Source organism: Oncorhynchus mykiss, chromosome 1, assembly GCF_013265735.2.
Source record: "Oncorhynchus mykiss isolate Arlee chromosome 1, USDA_OmykA_1.1, whole genome shotgun sequence".
NCBI lineage: Eukaryota > Metazoa > Chordata > Actinopteri > Salmoniformes > Salmonidae > Oncorhynchus > Oncorhynchus mykiss.
This window is the reverse complement of record NC_048565.1, coordinates 35,939,629-35,961,957: the sequence shown is the minus strand read 5'-3', so window position 1 is coordinate 35,961,957 and position 22,329 is coordinate 35,939,629. Positions and strand designations below refer to the sequence as shown.

The window sequence follows — 22,329 nt, the reverse complement described above, 5'->3', positions numbered from 1 at the left end:
GTTATAATTTTTTTATCAATTGTAATCCCAGTTTGTAACACAACCACATGTGGAATAAGTAAAGGGTGTGAATACTTTCTGAATGCACTGTAAATGGATCAGAATCTACATTTCATGTAGTGTACATATCAAATATAGGTGGTTATTGTTGTGCATCTCACTTGTCTCACAGTGCCAAACAGACACCACAACATGACTAAACGGATGGGTACAAGGCCTCACAGGCTGTCAAATGCAAGCATAGGCTGTCTTTGAGACTTCCTCTGGTGAAAGGTTTTGAGAAGTTCACGGACACTGAGAGCACGCACGCACACACTTACACACAAACGCTTTCTCTCTATGATCATGCGATGCTCATTTTCAGTTCAGTATTCACAAGAGTGGAGATTGCGGCACGTCTTCTTTTGTAAACGTGTAAAGGATGCACACGACAGCCCGACGAGCGACCAAGAGATAGGCAGGCATATGCCCACTCAAACTGTATTACGAGGAATGGCAAATGAATAGGAAAACCTTCCCAGTAAAGGTCTACATGCCTAGCCTACAACACAGCCCATATAGTGCAGTAATCACTACGCTTCCCATAATTCCATGTTGCCTAATCCGTGAGCGCAGAACTCTCTGCCGTCATACGACAAGGTTGAGCAAGAAGCGCGTGATGGAACCCATTACTATAACTGACTGAGAGACTGATTTGTCTCTCTCCAGCCCACACATGTCAACAGACACAGAGAGTCGACGGCGGAGATCAACCATCGACAGTCAAGGTGAGGCCGAGCTAAATAGCCTATTACTGATGTAGCTAACGTTAGTGTTGTGCGATGCTAAACTTTTTTTTAGGCTATGTAAACTAACACACCAGCCATATACTTCGTATCGTCGATGTGCTTTAAAAAAAATCTGTCATATAATAAATAATCCTACCGCGAAATAATACCTACATGTTAATACATGCACATTAGGCTACAGTGTAATTTCAAGAAATTGAACAAAGGGAAAAGACAGGTGCATTGCCTATCCTTTTTCGATAATGACTGTGTTACTACTGAATGAATATATTATTGTCGTGGTCACTTAAATCAAAATCTGAGAATAAACCTGTGACGTATGATCACACGGAATACACTACAGGTTAGGCCAAAAACGGCAGATGGCGATATTGATCTGGTTTCATTTTACCATCAAAAGGCGTTGAATGCAGCCAGCAATACACTGGTATCCCCCTTGGAGCGGTTCTTACCTACAACGTTCTCCATTATGGCTGCAAATGCGTTGATTTCCTCATGAACTAGATTTAATGGAGAGAAGGTATTTTTGTTGTTGAAAATATGCATACTTTCTTTACGAAACACCATTTCCAACCCCATGCTAATGATACTTCCTGATGTCGCGTCCTTCGTTCAACTAGCGGTAAACAACAGATGGCTGCAAACAGATGGCGGCATGGGATATGCAACATCTGGGATAAGTGTTTGCAGGCATTAGCCACTTTAGCATGGTGGTGGAACATCGTGTTTCATAAAGAAAGTACGCATATTTTTTCCCGTTTTTTCGCCAGCCTTCTTGCCATTAAATATAGTTACGGTGGAAATCGATGCCTTTGCAGACCGAATGGAGGAAGAACCGGTCCACTGGGATACGGGTTTATTGCCTGCTGCATACAATGCAGACTGTAAAATGTAAATGACTCAATATCACCATCTGCCGGCCTTTGGGCTAGCAACAGGTGTGGTGATACAGATGGTTTGTAGGGACTGACGGTTTGTTTACATAGCTGGTTAGAACTAACATAGCAGGTTAGGGGAGTTAACGTAGCAAATTAGTAGAACTAACAACACAGCAAGTTAGGAGAATTAACATGGCAAGTTAGGAGAATTAGGTTAAGGTTAGGAAAAGGGTTAGATTTAAAATGCTAATTGTCACCAAACTGTTGTCCCTGATAGGACAACTAGATAGAGCTGTAGGCCTACTCCATATAACGACAACCATAAAAAGATAAACAGACCATCAGTCCCGACAAAACAGTAGTATTATAACACCGTCACCAACATATGCTCGCACACCTGTCACGCAGGATTTTTTCCCTTGTGTCAAATGTCCTGCTCAGAATTTTAGAATTCATTATGCTGCTCCCCTTTGGATTGAGCTACAATACAGTTTTTTTTTTTTTTTTTTTTACTTAACTAGATAGGTGATAACATTGTGGACTTTTTGCTTTTCCTCAACCCCAATTTTGACCTTTTACCCAATCATCCCCAGTCATATCCATAGGAATAGAATCTAATTCTAGTTATGTGGTCATATCAGTGATTGGAGGAAGGGAGGACAGAAGGATGCATTTAGAAAGTATCCGATCAAAGACATAGCCTACTTTGTAGGATGAGTCCATTGGATACATACACTTCATGACCAAAAGTATGTGGACACCTGCTTGTCGAACATCTCAGCCACAAGAGCATTAATCTTGGGAGATTAGGGCTGACTCACAGTCTGCGTTCCAATTCATCCCAAAGGTGTTAGATGGGGTTGAGGTCAGGGCTTTGTGCAGGCCAGTCAAGTTCTTCCACACCAATCTCGACAAACCATTTCTGTATGGACCTCGCTTTGTGCATGAGGGCATTGTCATGCTGAAACAGGAAAGTGCCTTCCCCAAACTCTTGCCACAAGGTTGGAAGCACAGAATTGTCTAGAATCAAATTCAACTTTATTTGTCACATGCGCCGAATACAACATGTGTAGAGCTTACCGTGAAATGCTTACTTACAAGCCCTTAACTAACAGTGCAGTTCAAGAAAGAATTAAGAAAATATTTACCAAATAAACTAAAGTGAAAAATTATAACTAGGCAAGTCAGTTATGAACAAATTCTTATTTATAATAACGGCCTACCCCGGCCAAACCCGGACGACGCTGAGCCAATTGTGCGCCGCCCTATGGAACTCCCAATCACGGCTGGTTGTGATTCAGCCTGGGTGTCTGTAGTGAGTGACGCCTCTAGCACTGAGATGCCCGAACCATGAAAAACAGCCCCAGACCGTTATTCCTCCTCCACCAAACTTTTACAGTTGGCACTATGCATTGGGGTAGGTATAGTTCTCCTGCCATCCGTCGGACTGCCAGATGGCGACGCGGGATTCATCACTCCAGAGAATGCATTTCCAATGCTCCAGAGTCCAATGGTGGCAAGCTTTATACCACTCCAGCCATGTGCAGCTGCTCAGCCATGGAAACCCATTTCATGATTCTCCTGACAAACAGTTATTGTGCTGACATTGCTTCCAGGGGCAGTTTGAAACCCGGCAGTGAGTGTTGCAACCGAGGACAGAAGATTTTTACACACTACGCGCTAGGGATGCAAGATATATCGGTAAGCATATCTGAATTGACCGATATTAGCTAAAAATGCCAACATCGGCATCGGATTGATGTCTAGTTTAACTCCGATGTGCAAAACCGATGTCAAACTGACGTGCATACCTATATAACGTAGGTAGATGACGTGCGTACCTATATAACGTAGGTAGATGACGTGCATACCTATATAACGTAGGTAGATGAGGTACATACCTATATAACGTAGGTAGATGACGTGCATACCTATATAACATAGGTAGATGACGTGCATACCTATATAACGTAGGTAGATGAGGTAAATACCTATATAACGTAGGTAGATGACGTGCATACCTATATAACATAGGTAGATGACGTGCATACCTATATAACGTAGGTAGATGAGGTACATACCTATATAACGTAGGTAGATGACGTGCGTACCTATATAACGTAGGTAGATGACGTGCATACCTATATAACGTAGGTAGATGAGGTACATACCTATATAACGTAGGTAGATGACGTGCATACCTATATAATGTAGGTAGATTACGTGCATACCTATATAACGTAGGTAGATGAGGTACATACCTATATAACGTAGGTAGATGACGTGCATACCTATATAACATAGGTAGATGACGTAACCACGCCTTGAAAAATACAGCACTACACAGAACAAAAACATAAAAATACTAAGCGCACACTTCCAAGAACTAAACAAGTTGAAGTCCAGCAGTCATTTGAAAGAGTAAGAATATTTCAGCGAGACAACTCGGGCGAAATTCATTAACGCCAAGATAATGAAATTCATTGCCCTTGACAATCAACCATTCTCTGTTGTGGATGATGTTGGCTTTCGCCGACTGGCCGAGCACCTCGAGCCTCGGTACACACTACCAAGTAGGCACAATTTTTCAGATGTTGCACTACCGGAGTTACACAGTATTGTTGAAACGCACATGAGCTACTTGCTATGGGCATCACTGCTATTAGCTTCACAACTGACATTTGGACCAGCAATGTCAGCCTCATGAGCATGCTGAGTCTGACAGCACAGTGGGTCGATGAGGATTTCGTACTGAGGAAAGCCGTATTGCATGCTCAAGAATGTGCCGTTTCTCATACCGCTGCATCCATTTCAATGGCATTTGAGAACATGTTTGAAACATGGAAACATGAACACACTCCTCGCTCCATTCAAACAACTGACCTGAGAAATAAGCTCATCAACTGTGTCTGTAGCAGACGTGAAACCCTCTGTCATGGCATTGAAACACCTGCTCAACAAAACTGCCAACACAGACCATGGGGTTAAAACTTACAAAAGTACTCTACAAGAGGCTGTGAACAAGTGATTTGGTGGCATTCTCTCTGAGCCACTTTACTGTGTCGCCACCTAGCTCGATGCTAGGTACCAGACCCGCTACTTCGATGCAGACAAGAAACAGGGTTTACGTGAAATGTTACAGACACAGCTGGACAAGATGTAAACGGACACAGTGACAGTGGGCATCGAGGAAGAGCGGCCACGGACAGACAGAGCTGAAACTTCACTGCTTGACATGTATGATGAAATCCTGGATGAAACTGAACAAATGAACAACGAAACAGCACAGCAAGTAAGTGAAAGAAATAGGTTTTGATGATGTTTTACTGGTAATGGGGACATGCGTAAATGCCAACTAAATAACTTTTTGGTCAGTGTGTGGTTAGGTCTTATTCAGGGTTACTACTCATTTTAGTCTAACAGGCAGTGCTGTGTTTACGAAGTAGCTCTTTTTCCCCATGGACAAATAATGTCACTGAATGGTAGTGGGTGCTGTAAGAACCGATTACCAGTAAGACACGTCTCACAAGTTTGATGTTTCAGTGTTAAGGACAGGAACTGCCCCTGTTTGTGGCTGGCGGCCTGCTAGTACCAACATTGGATAACGTCTGTCTACCTCGTCTGGTTACAGGAATCATTAAATGTTTGTAACATGCAGTTGAAACTGTATGACCTTAAGGGACATTGAAGACATTTAGGCAGAAAGATGGGGAAGTTCAAGAACATCGTTTGTATTTATACTGGTAAAGGGAAGTGATACTAATCCTTCTGTATTTTACTAAAATCAAAGGTTATTGGTCATGTACACAGTTTAGCAGGTGTTACTGCAGGCCTACTGTGACTATGAGAAGCCTTGGTACAGAAAAACAAGTCAGGGGAACATTAGATCACACTTTGGCCTAAGTGCATTGCATGACTGCTTACCTGGATGAATAAAGGTTAAATAAATAGTGTAATATATTGGGTCATAAAGTTTATTTGCCACCATCAAGCACATTCTGAAAATAACCGACCAGGCAGGCACGCCTGTCTTGTTTCAGGCAGAGTTTTGTCTCCGTGAACAAGCCCAGCTTATGTCTGTCTGTGCCCATCTGTCTGACTGTGTATGTCTGTCTGGCTGTGTATGTCTGTCATGCCTCTCCTCCTCTTCCAGACATGAAGTACAGGGTCATTGTCTCTGACCTACGGTCTTAACATGTCTCTCAAGTTCCACCAGGACACCACACGCTAGACCAGTGTTTACCAAACACTTTGGGTCATGGCCAGAACCTCTTGTGCCATTGCTACATCTCCTCCCCTCGTCCACTCCCTGCAGATTCTCCATGGGACCAAGATCACCGGGGGGGGCACCTCCACGGGCCAATGTGTGATCGGCTGTGTGTGGCCAGCCTGCACTCCGAGCTGAGGGATGCCTGCACCCCCTCGCTTTCCCCCTCCCTCCTCCCCGGACCAGGTGTCTACACGCCAAAATGTCCGTCCACACACACACGTGAGTACAAGGTCCAGTCACATTTTGGTACTATAGCACTAGGAGAAGAGAGGGCGGTAAGGGTTGAAATGGAACCGGGCCAGAGATAAACTTTTGGTTGTTATTATTAACCTCAATAGAGTTCGATTGTAACATGATTGAATACATCTCACCCTTCAGGACTCAGCGCCCATGCCTCTGAGGATGTATGGGAGGACGCCACCAACAAGACCACTATCAGAGCAGAGAACGAAGTGGAGGCCAACAAACTAGCCAACAACTACAGGGTATAGTACAGTATAGTATATGAAGCAGAATCAACAACATTGCAGATGAATGAAATATTTTGATCCATCCCAGGGATGCAGCCCTGCACACAATCATACAAATTCACAATACTTACAATTTCAACACAATCAAAACATACACATTTTTACAAGGAATTTAAGAAAAGTCACTAACAAAACACGATCCTGAAAAACAAACACATTCCTCAGTCAAAAAGTAATCAACCAATTGTCTGAAATGTCCTAGCGACACCAAAACATCCAACTTTGTAGAATTCTAGAGATCATTCCACAAGGTGCAAAATGAACTAAACGCGGATCTACCTAACTCAATGCTGACCAAAAGGATCTCCAGAGTTGACCATCCCTGTGATCCGGTCTGGTGACTCGTATATCTGTAATTTAACAGTGATGTAAGGCATGGCAGAAGTTTGTACGGGGGCTTTATAAACTAAAATAGAGCAGTGCATTGATCCACAAGACTTAAGAAAATGCATACAGAATGTAGTGTACTGAACCTGTCACCGGTAATAAAGCATAGTGCACTATAATAAACTGTGTCCATTGGCTTCAATACAGTGGCAGCTGGATTCATATATGGTGCATTCGGAAAGTATTCAGACCCCTTGACTTTTTCCACGTTTTGTTGCGTTACAGCCTAATTCTAAAATGGAGTTTGAAAAAATGAAATACCTTACTTACATAAGATTTCAGACCCTTTGTTATGAGACTTGCAATTGAGCTCAAGTGCATCCTGTTTCCATTGATCATCCTTGAGATGTTTCTACAACTTGTTTGGAGTCCACCTGTGGTAAATTCAATTGATTGGACATGATTGGAAAGGCACACACCTGTCTATATAAGGTCCCACAGTTGACAGTGCATGTCAGAGCAAAAACCAAGCCACGAGGTCAAAGGAATTGTCCGTAGAGCTCCGAGACAGGATTGTGTCGAGGCACAGATCTGTGGAAGTGTACCAAAAATGTCTGCAGCATTGAAGGGCCCCAAAAACACAGTGGCCTCCATCATTCTTAAATGGGTGAAGTTTGGAACCACCAACACTCTTCCTAGAACTGGCCGCCGGGCCAAAGTGAGCAATCTTGGGGAAGAAGGGCCTTGGTCAGGGAGGTGACCAAGAACCCGATGGTCACTCTGACTGAGCCTCCAGAGTTCCTCTGTGGAGATGGGAGAACCTTCCAGAAGGACATCCATCTCTGCCGCACTCCACCAATCAGGCCTTTATGGTAGAGTGGCCAGACAGAAGCCACTCCTCAATAAAAGGCACATGACAGCCTGCTTGGAGTTTGCCAAAAGGCACCTAAAGACTCTCATACCATGAGAAACAAGATTCTCTGGTCTAATGAAACCAAGCTTGAACTCTTTAGCCTGAATGCCAAGCGTCACGTCTGGAGGAAACCTGGCACCATCCAAACGGTAAAGCATGGTGGTGGCAGCATCATGCTATGGGTATGTTTTTCACAGGCACGGACTGGGAGACTAGTCAGGATCGAGGGAAAGATGAACGGAGCAAAGTACCGAAAGATCCACAATAAAAACCTGCTCCAGACCGCTCATGACCTCAGACTGGGGCAAAGTTTATCGAAGTTTAGCACACAGCCAGGAAAATGCAGGAGTTGCTTCAGGACTAAATGTCCTTGCATGGCCCATCCAGAGCCCTGAAAATAGCAGCGCAGCGACGCTCCCCATCCAACCTGACAGAGCTTGAGAGGATCTGCAGAGAAGAATGGGAGAAACTCCCCAAATACAGGTGTGTCAAGCTTGTAGCGTCATACCCAAGAAGACTCGAGGTTGTAATCGCTGCCAAAGGTGCTTCAACAATGTACTTAGTAAAGGGTCTGAATACTTATGTAAATGTGATAATTAAGGATTTTTTTGTTGTTTATTTTTATTTATGTTTTTCTCCTTTTTCTCCCCAATTTTATGATATCCAATTGGTAGTTACAGTCTTGTCCCATCGCTCCAACTCTCGTACGGTCAAGAGCCATGCGTCCTCTGAAGCACGACCCTGCCAAGCCGCACTGCTTCTTGACACACTGCTTGCTTAACCCAGAAGCCAGCCACATCAATGTGTCGGAGGAAACACCATACATCTGGCGACCATGTCAGTGTGCATGTGCCCGGCTCGCCACAGGAGTTGCTAGAGTGCGATGGGACAAGGACATCTCTACGCAGCCCGGGCTCGTACCCGGCCAAGTTAATTTTTTTGTTTATTTTTTTTGTTTTGAAGAATTTGCCAAAATTTCTAAAATCCTGTTTTTGCTTTGTCATTATGGGGTATTGGGTGTAGATTGATGGGGAAAAAAACGATTTAATCAATTTTAGAATAAGTCTGTAACGTAACAAAATGTGAAAAAAGTTTAGGGGTCTGAATACTTTCCGAAGGCACTGTATATAAAGTGCAATATTGGGACGCAAACTCAACATTTAAACTCATTTAAACTCTATATCTGACATTGTACAGGTGTCTTTTTTAAGCCCATGACCTTGTGTGTGAGGCGTATACGTTTGTTTCAAAGTAGATTTGTTTAAGACTACCAAGAAACACTCTGTGACCCTGATTTAGCCCACTGCTGTAAAATGTTAACATGGTTAAAACTATCATTTTGATATCATGGTCATTCCTTGCATCCATAGCTCTGTCGTTGAAATTGAGAGTTGTTACATTTCTCCAGCCTTATCCCCCGCTTTTTACTGAAATAGTGGTGGGGAGAAGGCTTTGTCATTGTTTTAACTGAAATAGTGGTGGGGAGAAGCTTTGTCATTGTTTTAACTGAAATAGTGGTGGGGAGAAGGCTTTGTCATTGTTTTAACTGAAATAGTGGTGGGGAGAAGGCTTTGTCATTGTTTTAACTGAAATAGTGGTGGGGAGAAGGCTTTGTCATTGTTTTAACTGAAATAGTGGTGGGGAGAAGGCTTTGTCATTGTTTTAACTGAAAGAGTGGTGGGGAGAAGGCTTTGTCATTGTTTTACTGAAATAGTGGTGGGGAGAAGCTTTGTCATTGTTTTAACTGAAAGAGTGGTGGGGAGAAGGCTTTGTCATTGTTTTACTGAAATAGTGTTGGGGAGAAGGCTTTGTCATTGTTTTACTGAAATAGTGTTGGGGAGAAGGCTTTGTCATTGTTTTAACTGCTGATTTGCCACTGTACGCAGGGTGTCTAGCACATCACAAGTAGAGTTGTTGAAATGAAAACAAATATTCACTAAATCTGAAGTTAGGAAGTATGTTTTGTACAGTACAGGTTCAAATGAACTGTCTAAATCATATGTGCACTTTTACTCTCTCGCTGTGTGTGTGCGCGTGTTTTAGTTTGGATTTAGGAAGTGGAAGAGTCATGTGACGGAGCGTCCCTTTGAGGACAGGTCGGATGTGGTCAAGGAGCTCTATTCAGAGCTCAACGCCATCAAACCACACACAGGTGAGTGTTTGTGTGGTTTTTTTTTTGTGTATTTGTGCTTGTAAGGAGGAAAAGTAGTCAACTCTACAGATGTCACTGTGATACTCGGTACAAACCCCAAAGTCCTCAATCATGGCTTGCTGTGAATAGGACTACATGTCGTCATCACTAATTTCTCTCTGTCTGTGTCTCTGATGTTAGGTCATCTGATCACCTGTGGAAATGTGGTGTATGTGTTGTTGTTTGGCTGGTGGGTGTCTCTGGCCTACCTCCTGGTCAGCATACTGATGTTCATCACCATCATTGGAGTACCATATGGTATGGATCTCCATTGGCAGTACTGTCTATCCTTTGGCAGTACTGTGTTATCAAATTTGATTTGTCACATGCGCCGAATACAACAGGTGTAGACCTTACAGTGAAAGGCTTACTTACAAGACCTTAGCCAACAATGTTTTAATAAGTTTTAAGAAAAAAATAGATAAGTTCAAAAAATAGAAAATAAAAGTAACAAATAATTAAACAGCAGTAGTAAAATGACAACAGCGAGGCTATATACAGGGGGTACAGGTACAGAGTCAATGTGGAGGGGCACCGGCTAGTCGAGGTAATTGTGGTAATATGTACATGTAGGTAGAGTTAAAAATGACTATGCCTAGATAATAAACAGAGAGTAGCAGCAGCGTAGCCCTTTGATTAGCTGTTCAGGAGTCTTATGGCTTGGGGGGTAGAAGCTGTTAATGAGCCTTTTGGACCTAGACTTGGCGCTGCGGTACTGCTTGCCGTGCGGTAGCAGAGACAACAGTCTATGACTAGGGTGGCTGGAGTCGTTGACCATTTTTAGGGCCTTCCTCTGACACCGCCTGGTATAGAGGTCTTGGATGGCAGGAAGCTTGCCCCCGGTGATGTACTGGGTCGTTCGTACGCACTACCCTCTGTAGTGCCTTGCCGTGGATGGCTGAGCAGTTGCCATACCAGGCAGTGATGCAACCAGTCAGGATGCTCTCGATGATGTAGCTGTAGAACCTTTTGAGGATCTAAAGACCCATGCCAAATATTTTCAGTCTGCTGAGGGAGAATAGGCTTTGTCGTGCCCTATTCACGACTGTCTTAGTGTGTTTGGACCATGATTGTTTGTTGGTAATATGGACACCAAGGAATTTGAAGCTCTTAACCTGCACCACTACAGCCCCTTCGATGAGAATGGGGGCATGCTCAGTCCTCCTTTTCCTGTAGTCCACAATCATCTCCTTTGTCTTGATCACGTTGAGGGAGAGGTTGTTGTCCTGGTAGCACACGGCCAGGTCTCTGACCTCCTCCCTGTAGGCTGTCTCATCATTGTCGGTGATCAGGCTTGTGTTGTTACCTACCCTTACCACCTGGGGGGGTTGGTAGTCACCACTGTTGTGTCATCGGCAAACTTGATGATAGTGTTGGAGTCGTGCCTGGCCATGCAGTCATGGAAGTACAGGAGTGGACTGAGCACACACCCCTCAGCGGCCCCCATGTTGAGGATCAGCGTGGCGGATGTGTTGTTACCTACCCTTACCACCTGGGGGGGTTGGTAGTCACCACGGGTTGGTAGTCATTTAGGTAGGTTACCTTAGTGTTCTTGGGCACAGGCACTATGGGAGTCTGCTTGAAACATGTTGGTATTAGGTATGTTGGTATTAGGTGTAAAATGTCAGTGAAGACACTTGCCAGCTGGTCAGCACATGCTCGGAGTACACGTCCTGGTAATCCATCTGGCCCTGTGGCCTTGTGAATGTTGACCTGTTTAAAGGTCTTACTCACATCGGAGAGTGTGATCACACAGTCGTCCAGAACAGCTGATGCTCTCATACATGTTTCAGTGTTATTTTAAGTAATTTAGCTCGTCTCGTTGGCTCGTGCCACTGGGCAGCTCACGGCTGTGCTTCCCTTTGTGGCCTTAGATTTCGTGCACCAGCTGTTGTTTCCAAATACACATAGACCCCCACCCCTTGTCTTACCAGAGGCCATTGTTCTATCCTGCCGAAAAAGCTTACAACCCGCCAGCTGTTATTCATGTCGTCGTTCAGCCAGAACTTGGTGAATCATAAGATATTACAGTTTTTTATGTTCCGTTGGTAGGATGTAGGTGCTCATAGCTCGTATATTTTATTATCCAATGATTGTACGTCTGAAGTAAATCCTTCCCGTCCGACTCATCAAAGAAAAAGTATTCCTCCAGTATTGGGAGAGTAATCACTGTCCTGATAACTAGAAGCTCTTTTCAGTCATAAGACACGGTGGCAGAAACATTATGTACAAAATAAGTTACAAATAACGCGAAAAAGCACACACAACAGCACAGTTGGTTAGGGAATCATAAAACGGCAGCCATCCCCTCCGGCGTCATTATTTTCGATAATCAATTTTCGATTATCAATTGAATTGGTGGACTCCAATCTGAGATGAAACCTTTGTATTTTGTGGAGGGTGGGATTATCACATACTGCCATCCTAACATATGATTCCTTTAGAAATGATTGGGTCTCTCTCGCTCTCTCTGCTTTTAGGGAAGATGTGCTGGAAGTTGTCTTGGTATTTCTTATGGCCATTTGGGAAGTCCATACAGGAGGTACAGTAATATGTGTTTTGTCCATCACGTTGCTTCCACTGGAAAAGATCAGTTTAGAGGAAGTCAGTTAAAACTGTTAAGATACACCACATCTGTTTCAGCTCCTGTCTTCACTTCCTGTCTGTTTGTCTGTGGTGGCTGTGTAGCAGAAGTCCCTGTTTCCTTTCCCCACCACAAGCCATTAAAGGCAAATGTCCACAACAATCATGTAGACTTAAAGGTCTATGTTATCGCATATAAAATAGCTAGAATATATAGCTAGAATACAGCTAGATTGTTGAACATTGTTGAACATGTGATGACTTATAGGGCAAAGATTAGACAGACAGACGGATAATGTCCTCTAAGAGAATGAATGTTGTGTCTGGGCTAAACTCTCTTGTGTTCCCCCTCTAGTTGGGAGGAGGTGTAGAGAGGTGCTGTGGTAGGTTCCCCCACTGTGAGGCCATCCCAGAGGATGTGGAGGACAATGAGGACACTTCTCCCATCCTCCTGCCATCACCCACTGAAGAGCCCATTCCAGACCTGCTACAGGGGCCACCACAGCACAAGCCCTACTGGGTAAGAGTCTGATGTGTGATGCGGGGGCTTGTATACAGTTGCGGACAAATATGTTGACACCCATGCACTTTTCTTAAATAATTCCCAATATCTACTAAAATACAATACAACGAACTTTTGATCACCACACCTTGTTATTGGATTTTCAACATTACAGAACCAGTTTTATTTTTCTGAACTTAAGTTTACACATTTGATTTAGAAAATAAAGACAAATGGCATGGACAATAGTATTGGCACGCCGGCGCTAGTACTTGGTGGCGCAGCCTTTGGCCAAGATAACTGCGGAGACAAACGCTTCTTGTAGTCGTCAATGAGCTTGCTGTACCTTTCTGCTGTACCTTTCTGCTGTACCTTTCTGCTGTACATTTCTGCTGTACCTTTCTGCTGTACCTTTCTGCTGTACCTTTCTGCTGTACCTTTCTGCTGTACCTTTCTGCTGTACCTTTCTGCTGTACCTTTCTGCTGTACATTTCTGCTGTACCTTTCTGCTGTACCTTTCTGCTGTACCTTTCATGTTTGTTTACTTTTTCTTTACGCACACATTGTTTTGTGGTCACCCTCCCTTCACATTTCCCACTGTCAATTGTGAATGATAATCATTCAAGTTTTACTGGTGAAACGTCCATGCAGCACCTGTATACAGTAGCATAGCCTATCTGTGTTTAGTTTCAAACAAAGCACGTATTTTGCCTGGTGGCGTGCGCTGTTGAGTTTTGGCCACATGAGAACATTTCAACCCTTCACACAATCATCCTAAAATCTCATAAGGATTGAGGTGGTGTTTTTTTGTCTTAGAGTAACTTTATACTATGCTACTATATTCGGCTCTGTTATGTAGAATGCTATCATTATGTGATATTGCAGACATTGACTCAGCTTTGATTTAACTTTATTAAACGAGCACCATTCGCCATGAGTAGCCTGTTATCTACGAGTAGAGCAGAGACTGTGCGTAAAGTAGAGTGTCATGCGCAGAAGTTTCGAGACCTTTAGCTGTCGGGAAGAGGTGCCCAGAAAGGTTGGATCTGCAGCCACTCCGTGTGATGTATACCTTCTATCTGTCTCCTCTATCCTATGTAGCACCGTGTGATGTATACCTTCTATCTGTCTCCTCTATCCTATGTAGCACCGTGTGATGTATACCTTCTATCTGTCTCCTCTATCCTATGTAGCACCGTGTGATGTATACCTTCTATCTGTCTCCTCTATTCTATGTAGCACCGTGTGATGTATACCTTCTATCTGTCTCCTCTATCCCATGTAGCACTGTGTGATGTATACCTTCTATCTGTCTCCTCTATCCTATGTAGCACTGTGTGATGAATACCTTCTATCTGTCTCCTCTATCCTATGTAGCACGGTGTGATGTATACCTTCTATCTGTCTCCTCTATCCTATGTAGCACTGTGTGATGTATACCTTCTATCTATCTCCTCTATCCTATGTAGCACCGTGTGATGTATACCTTCTATCTGTCTCCTCTATCCTATGTAGCACCGTGTGAGCACGTATGTGTGGCTGCTGTTGGGTTATCCTTTGCTGGCTGTGGTTCACTCCCTGGCCTGCCTGATCTCCTGGCTGCTGGTGTTCACCATTCCCGTGGCCAAGATGAATGCCCGGACCCTGGCCTCCATCCTCCTCATGCCCCCTGAGAACCTCTCGGTCTCCACCTGCTCAAAGAGGAAGGTAGGGGCAGGGCAGGCAGACAGGGCGCTGATAATTTAAGCATTTAAGCCAGGTATAGCCAGATCTCCTCCTTGGGAGCTGGCTATGCAGGCTTTTGTTCCAACCCTGCTGTAACACACCTGTTTTAGAAAATCTAAGGCCTTGGTGAGCAGCTGATAAAATGAATAAGATTGTCTGGATTAGTTCTCAGTAAAGAAGCCTTGTATTATTACTAACTGTAATATCCTGTATGACTTCCAGCCTCAGGGTTGTGAGACTCGAGCGCTGCTGTGCTGCTACCACGCGGTCAACTGGTATTACTACAAATACACTGTGGATGGTATCAATGTGTTTGCTGTCAGTATCCTTTATCACAAGGCCTATAGTGTTGGGGCCAAAAGGACTAGGCCGGGGTTGTTTTTGGACCAGTCATTTGATTTACATTTTACATGTTGAATTCCTTAGTCCCTTCATCAGACCTCCTTCCCCTGGTGATAGTGTCCCTGGTGATTGGCTATGTAGATAAAGGAAACCAGTTTGCCAGCTCTGAGGTCAAGTTTGCCACAGCAGTCGGCTCCATCATTCCTCTGTCCTACTACATCGGCATGGGCATCGCCAGGTCAGCACACGCACTCACGCACAAATACTGTAGGGGAGAGTGGGGTATGTTGAGCCACCCTTGTTTCTTGGAAACCATACACAAAATGAACAATTTGACCATAATATTTGGGAAGAAGTCATCATTTCATGGAGTCTGTGAAGGAAGAAACCACATGGAAAAAGTGGTAAACAGTTGTGTCCAAAAGAAACAGATTTTCACCAAGTCAAATGAATTTATTGTGTTGAGGTTTCGTGATGCTTGTATATAAACAAAAGTAAAGATTGTTCTATACATCAGTTGGGGTCTCTTTAAGCGTCAATATGAGGTCCTAAACCTAGCATGAAAGTACAACCCTGTAGCTGTGTGGGCTAATAGTAAAAATGTTTGCCTTGGGGTAAGTTGAGCCAATGTAAGAGTTTTCTTCCCAGGTGTAATGTAAGTCATTATCACTGGGATATGAGGTAACAACAGGGCCTGTGTTAAAAGTGTTTAAAAAAGTACAACGTGTTAAGTGTTAAGCCTGTGTTAAAAGATGCTTAACAACCATATCAGTCCTGAGACCCCAGCAAAAATGGTCTTTTCATGTATCTAACTTTCAATCAGCTGCATGTCCAGCTCTTATATTTATCCTCACAGTGAAGTGTTTTACAATTGTCTTTTCAGGACAACCAGGACTACAAGTAGAACACAACACAATTTGATATTAAACAGTTGCAGTCGTGAGTTATATTGACAAATGAGTGCTGTAAGTACAGCAATTGTTTGCTCCCTTGGAAATGAATATACAACTAGTCCGTGACATCTCTGTGGAGTTTGTGACAGCAACTATGTGAGCTTATTACAGTATATGTGTCCTGGGATTTCCTGTGATCTTCTATGTAGAAGAACCCCTCACCTTCTAACGACTCTTGTGAGCAAAACATGTTACCTGTTTGTGAGAGTCTCAGCTTTTCATGGTTCGCTTTTAATGCTTTGTAGCTCAAACCATTCACTCTACAGACGTTTTTGTAAAAAGACCCAGGCCCGGTCTTGCTCAGCCCCCATTAATGGTCGGTATCTACGGATGCAGAAGAAATTGATTGATCCAATGGTACAACCCATAAGTATGTATGTAGCGCATACACACTATGTTTAAAAGGGGATAGAAGTCTAAAACACGCTGGTGTTACAGTGGGACTCATTGGGTTAAAAATGATTCAAAGACAAAAAAGCTACTTTGATTGTGTTTAATGGTGTTTGGGAAATGAGGATATACATGGTTTCAAAAAGGCAGTGATAATATTTCAATCGGTACAGAAATGTGTAGCTAGCAAAACCCGGGGTAAATTGTGCCAAGAGACAACTTTTTTTGGACAAGCTATGTTTTCAAGACTGTAATGTTTACATGAATTCTGTCTTTATTTCCAGGGATACACAGCATCCTGACAGATATCTTTGTTAGAATGGGAACTATATTTCCCTTGACAGATTGATGCTGAATGAAAAACAATGGCTCATCTTACCCCACTCTCCCCTACATATTCCCATAAACATGCATACAGTACATGTATACTTGAGGAGCAAAACATGACTAGGAATACTCGTATTACCCTTTATTTTAAAGCTGAATAAAAACAATTGGCCACAACAAAGTCATATGAACAATGTCCCTTATCCCTTCTGCAGTATCTCTGCCCAGAGCAACTTTGCGGTGGGGGCGGTGGTGAATGCGACCTTTGGCTCCATCACAGAGATGACCTTCTATATCACGGCCCTGCTGAGGGGTCACCGCGCTGGTAATGCCTGTCTGCAGGAGATAGTTAAATCTGCCCTCACCGGCACACTGCTGGGCTGCATCCTCTTCATCCCTGTGAGTCTCTCTCACACACACACACACACACACACACACACACACACACACACACACACACACACACACACACACACACACACACACAGAAATGTAATACGTCTCTTTTTCCTTATTCCTCTTTTTTGCTTACTCCTCCCCCAACCACCCACTCCTGCTCACCCTACCTCTCTAGGGGATCTGTATGATCATAGGAGGGCTGAGACACAGGGAGCAGAGGTTTAACAGTCGTTCAGCTGGGGTCAGTTCTGCCTTGCTCTTCATCTCTGTGGGAGGTGAGTCCAGACCTCCTCACCACCAACTCCTCCCTTCGTCCTTACTCCTCACCCCGTATCCAAGACCTTCAACCCTAAACCACTTCTCACCTCGTACCCAAGACCCTCAAGACCCACATATCCTCAAAAATGTTTTATTCCCCTGGCTTACCCTCTCCTCATCCTGTCTCTGTAGGTGTGTTTGCCCCCACGCTGTTCTCTAAGGCGTATGGGAACCTGGTGTGTGACAACTGCACCAATTCCACAGGGGACAACACCACCAGCGGGTCCTTCGCCTGCCGCAACTGTCACTACGACCTGGTCAGTAATGCTTAGTCATGCTCAATCATCAACAGACACACAGTCAAACTGTTACGTTCAATCATCAACAGACACACAGTCAAACTGTAAATCAACAGACACACAGTCAAAATGTAACGTTCAATCATCAACAGACACACAGTCAAACTGTAACATTCAATCATCAACAGACACACAGTCAAACTGTAACATTCAATCATCAACAGACACAGTCAAACTGTAAATCAACAGACACACAGTCACAATGTAACATTCAATCATCAACAGACACACAGTCAAACTGTAACATTCAATCATCAACAGACACACAGTCAAACTGTAACATTCAATCATCAACAGACACACAGTCAAACTGTAACATTCAATCATCAACCAACACTCAGTCAAACTGTAACATTCAATCATCAACAGACACACAGTCAAACTGTAACATTCAATCATCAACAGACACACAGTCAAACTGTAACATTCAATCATCAACAGACACACAGTCAAACTGTAATGTTCAATCATCAACAGACACACAGTCAAACTGTAATGTTCAATCATCAACAGACACTCAGTCAAACTGTAACATTCAATCATCAACAGACACACAGTCAAACTGTAACATTCAATCATCAACAGACACAGTCAAACTCTAAATCAACAGACACACAGTCAAACTGTAACATTCAATGATCAACAGACACACACAGTCAAACTGTAACATTCAATCATCAACAGACACAGTCAAACTGTAAATCAACAGACACACAGTCAAACTGTAACATTCAATCATCAACAGACACACAGTCAAACTGTAACGTTCAATCATCAACAGATACACAGTCAAACTGTAAATCAACAGACACACAGTCAAACTGTAACATTCAATCATCAACAGACACACAGTCAAACTAATGTTCAATCATCAACAGACACACAGTCAAACTGTAATGTTCAATCATCAACAGACACACAGTCAAACTGTAACATTCAATCATCAACAGACACACAGTCAAACTGTAACGTTCAATCATCAACAGACACACAGTCAAACTGTAACATTCAATCATCAACAGACACAGTCAAACTGTAACGTTCAATCATCAACAGACACAGTCAAACTGTAAATCAACAGACACACAGTCACAATGTAACATTCAATCATCAACAGACACACAGTCAAACTGTAATGTTCAATCATCAACAGACACACAGTCAAACTCTAAATCAACAGACACACAGTCAAACTGTAACGTTCAATCATCAACAGACACACAGTCAAACTGTAACATTCAATCATCAACAGACACACAGTCAAACTGTAACATTCAATCATCAACAGACACACAGTCAAACTGTAACGTTCAATCATCAACAGACACAGTCAAACTGTAACGTTCAATCATCAACAGACACACAGTCAAACTGTAACGTTCAATCATCAACAGACACACAGTCAAACTGTAACATTCAATCATCAACAGACACACAGTCAAACTGTAACATTCAATCATCAACAGATACACAGTCAAACTGTAAATCAACAGACACACAGTCAAACTGTAACGTTCAATCATCAACAGACACACAGTCAAACTAACGTTCAATCATCAACAGACACACAGTCAAACTGTAATGTTCAATCATCAACAGACACTCAGTCAAACTGTAAATCAACAGACACACAGTCAAACTGTAACATTCAATCATCAACAGACACACAGTCAAACTGTAAATCAACAGACACACAGTCAAACTGTAACGTTCAATCATCAACAGACACACAGTCAAACTGTAACGTTCAATCATCAACAGACACACAGTCAAACTGTAATTTCGCAAAGTAACAGAAACACTCTTCTGTATAGTACTGTATCAGACAGTCGTGTGGCACTGAGTATTTCACCTGATGATATATTGTCATCTTACCAACAGAGTGAGAACAACTACACCTTGTTCCACAGCCACATCCAGTGAGTGTTGAGAGGTTCTGCTCCAAATTATTAGTACTTTTTTTGTAACTCGATGATCTTAGTGAATATTTAAAATATATATATACTTTTGTAAAGAATTGTGATACTCATCTTTATTTGTGTGTGTATTTGTGTGTGTGTCTCAGGCCACTGGTGTACACGGTCTCCTTCCTTCTGCCTGTTGCTTACATCATTGGTTTAATCTTCACACTGAAGACACACTCACACATCTACGACATTCACGTTGGCGAGGGACATGGTAAGGGTAAAATACACACACACACACACACACACACAGTTATAAACTGTATAAGTAACAGCCATCCATAACTGTGTGTTTATGTGTGTCTGCAGTGACCGGCCACCATGGTGCAGTTGTCCACTGGTCTCGGTGGAGAGCTCTGGCCATCCTCATCATAGCCACTCTACTGATGTCAGCCTGCGCTGATGTCACCACTGAACACATCCAGCCCATACTGAGTCAGCCCAATATCTCACAGGTACACACACCACACCACACACACACACACACACACACACACACACACACACACACACACACCACACCACACCACACCACACCACACCACACACGGTTGTCTTGTCATCATGATGATCTCCCTATAGCTCCCTCTCCTCTCAACCCTCACTATCCCTCTCGTTGTTCATCAGTACTTCATAGGAGTAACCGTGCTGGCCATGGTACCTGAGATCCCGGAGATTGTCAACGGGATCCAGTTTGCCCTTCAGAACAACATCAGTCTGAGGTGGGTCCTCACTAACAGAGGTCATGAACAGTTGTTTTTCCTAACCACATGATCTGACGGGGTAAAAACTGCAATGGTGACCTGTTGGTTAGCAGGAATTATCTGACTGAAACAAGTGTTTGATGGGGAGTGACTGACTGTTCCTCTGTGTTGCTTTTCCCAGCCTGGAGGTGGGCAGCTGCATCGCTGTACAGGTCTGCATGCTCCAGATCCCCCTGCTTGTTTTATTCAACGCCTTCTACGTAAGACACTACCCCTTGACTGTACCTGTCACTAGATAACTAATCAATAATATAAGTCCAGTTGAGAAAGGAAACACCATGTAGCAGGAGCAGAACCTGGTCAGATTAAATGGAGCTCCAACTAAGGTAGGCGTGATTGTTACTAAAGTAGCATCTAATTGGTGCACTCTCAGCTGATGTCAGCTAAGGCGGGCACTTTGATTCCCTTTCTGAATTGGCTTTGCTTAAATTTTCATGGATGGATTTTTTAAATGTTTTTTTCATTTGATTTGTCAGCTCACCCAAAGACCATAGTTATACCATGGTAGACTATAGAAAATAAATATGTTGATGGTAAAAACAGACAAGTCATTTCCTGTGTGTGTGTGTGTTATGACAGGATGTGGGCTTTGTGCTAATATTCTGTGACCTGCATCTGTGGGCCAGCATCTTCAGCGTGGTCCTCGTCAACTACATCTTCATGGATGGCAAATCGGACTACTTCCAAGGTAAGGCGTGACTGGAGGGTTTGCCTCAGAGCGATCCATCCCAACCTGTATGCCTGACTGTTTCTGCATCAGCCAACGTGGCATTGTAAACAACAGTGTTGTTCAATGCAGAAACAGTCAACTACACTGTACACAGGCTAAGGTAATCAATTAACACGTTGAAATGATCATTGATCCAACCAAATCATCCTTGTCCATCTGTTGCCGGTCATCGTAGGATATTGATTATTTGAGCATGATAGAGAACTGCCCTCTAGTGGATTAAGTGTTTAATTGGACAGTTTTCTCCTCTGGTCAGGCACTGCTCTGGTGGTGGTCTACCTCATCCTCCTGGCATCCTACTTCTTCGCTCCATCGCCAGCTGGCTGCTGAGGGACTAATCTGAGCATCATCTTGTTAACTTTTATATCAGACTAAGTTGCATTCAATATGTTTTTTTTTACTTAGTTAAGTTATTTATGGAATTGAATGTTGTGTGCAGACTGCTAGAGAACATCTAGAAATTTCTCTGGACTGCGGTTCAAAAACAATTCTAACAGTTGGTGAAACATTTCAGTGTTGAACACTGTAGTGTCCGCACAGTCTCACAACTCCAGCTAACAACATATATACTGTAACCCTCCCGTTCCACGCTACATTTAGTCACTCATCTGTTTCTGTCAAATCATAATCTACATATTTTCTTAGAACCACTTCTCTGAATTGACTGATTTTACGCACCAACCAAACCTTAGTACCGTACTACCTTGCTGTTTAATATTATTGCTTTTAAAACCATCACTGAGAATGTTCAATAGAAGCTATGCAAACTGGAGGACAACATTCAACTGACAAAGAGGAATGATTAGTCGGTGTACAGTTTGGTAAACTTTACACTGGGCCTCTCTCCCTGTCTTAGGTTTGTTTTTATTTTTGTACTTGTTTGAAAAGCCCTAGGGTGTTTTCAGCAGCCTCTGTAAAGAAGGTATTTTTGTACATTTAACACGTGTTTAGAAGATGTCAAACTTATTTTGTCAATGCTAAAAGTATTTTAATGCAAAGGAATAAATACATTTAATAGCCAAATGTGTGGGTGTTTAACGAGCCACAGTTGATTTGACGATAAATCATTCTGAAAGACCTTAAGGATTTGAAAATGTCAAAGGGCCTATCCAGACTTCCAGATCACTATGGTTAAT

At 43.0% G+C, this 22,329-nt stretch overlaps 1 protein-coding gene across 1 annotated transcript; it reads left to right on the top strand.

Moving 5' to 3' along the window:
• Positions 1–544: 544 nt before the first annotated feature.
• cax2 (cation/H+ exchanger protein 2) lies at positions 545–22,216 on the top strand. Its single transcript, XM_036976727.1, has 20 exons — positions 545–767; positions 5,982–6,155; positions 6,315–6,421; positions 9,750–9,858; positions 10,039–10,155; positions 12,378–12,439; positions 12,836–13,000; positions 14,498–14,689; positions 14,930–15,029; positions 15,146–15,287; positions 16,935–17,118; positions 17,294–17,393; positions 17,569–17,693; positions 19,617–19,654; positions 19,801–19,913; positions 20,009–20,154; positions 20,327–20,421; positions 20,585–20,663; positions 21,043–21,151; positions 21,450–22,216. Exons 1-20 carry the CDS (start codon positions 716–718, stop codon positions 21,521–21,523), a joined length of 2,283 nt encoding a protein of 760 aa, XP_036832622.1. The 5' UTR covers positions 545–715; the 3' UTR covers positions 21,524–22,216.
• The last annotated feature ends 113 nt before the right edge of the window (positions 22,217–22,329 follow it).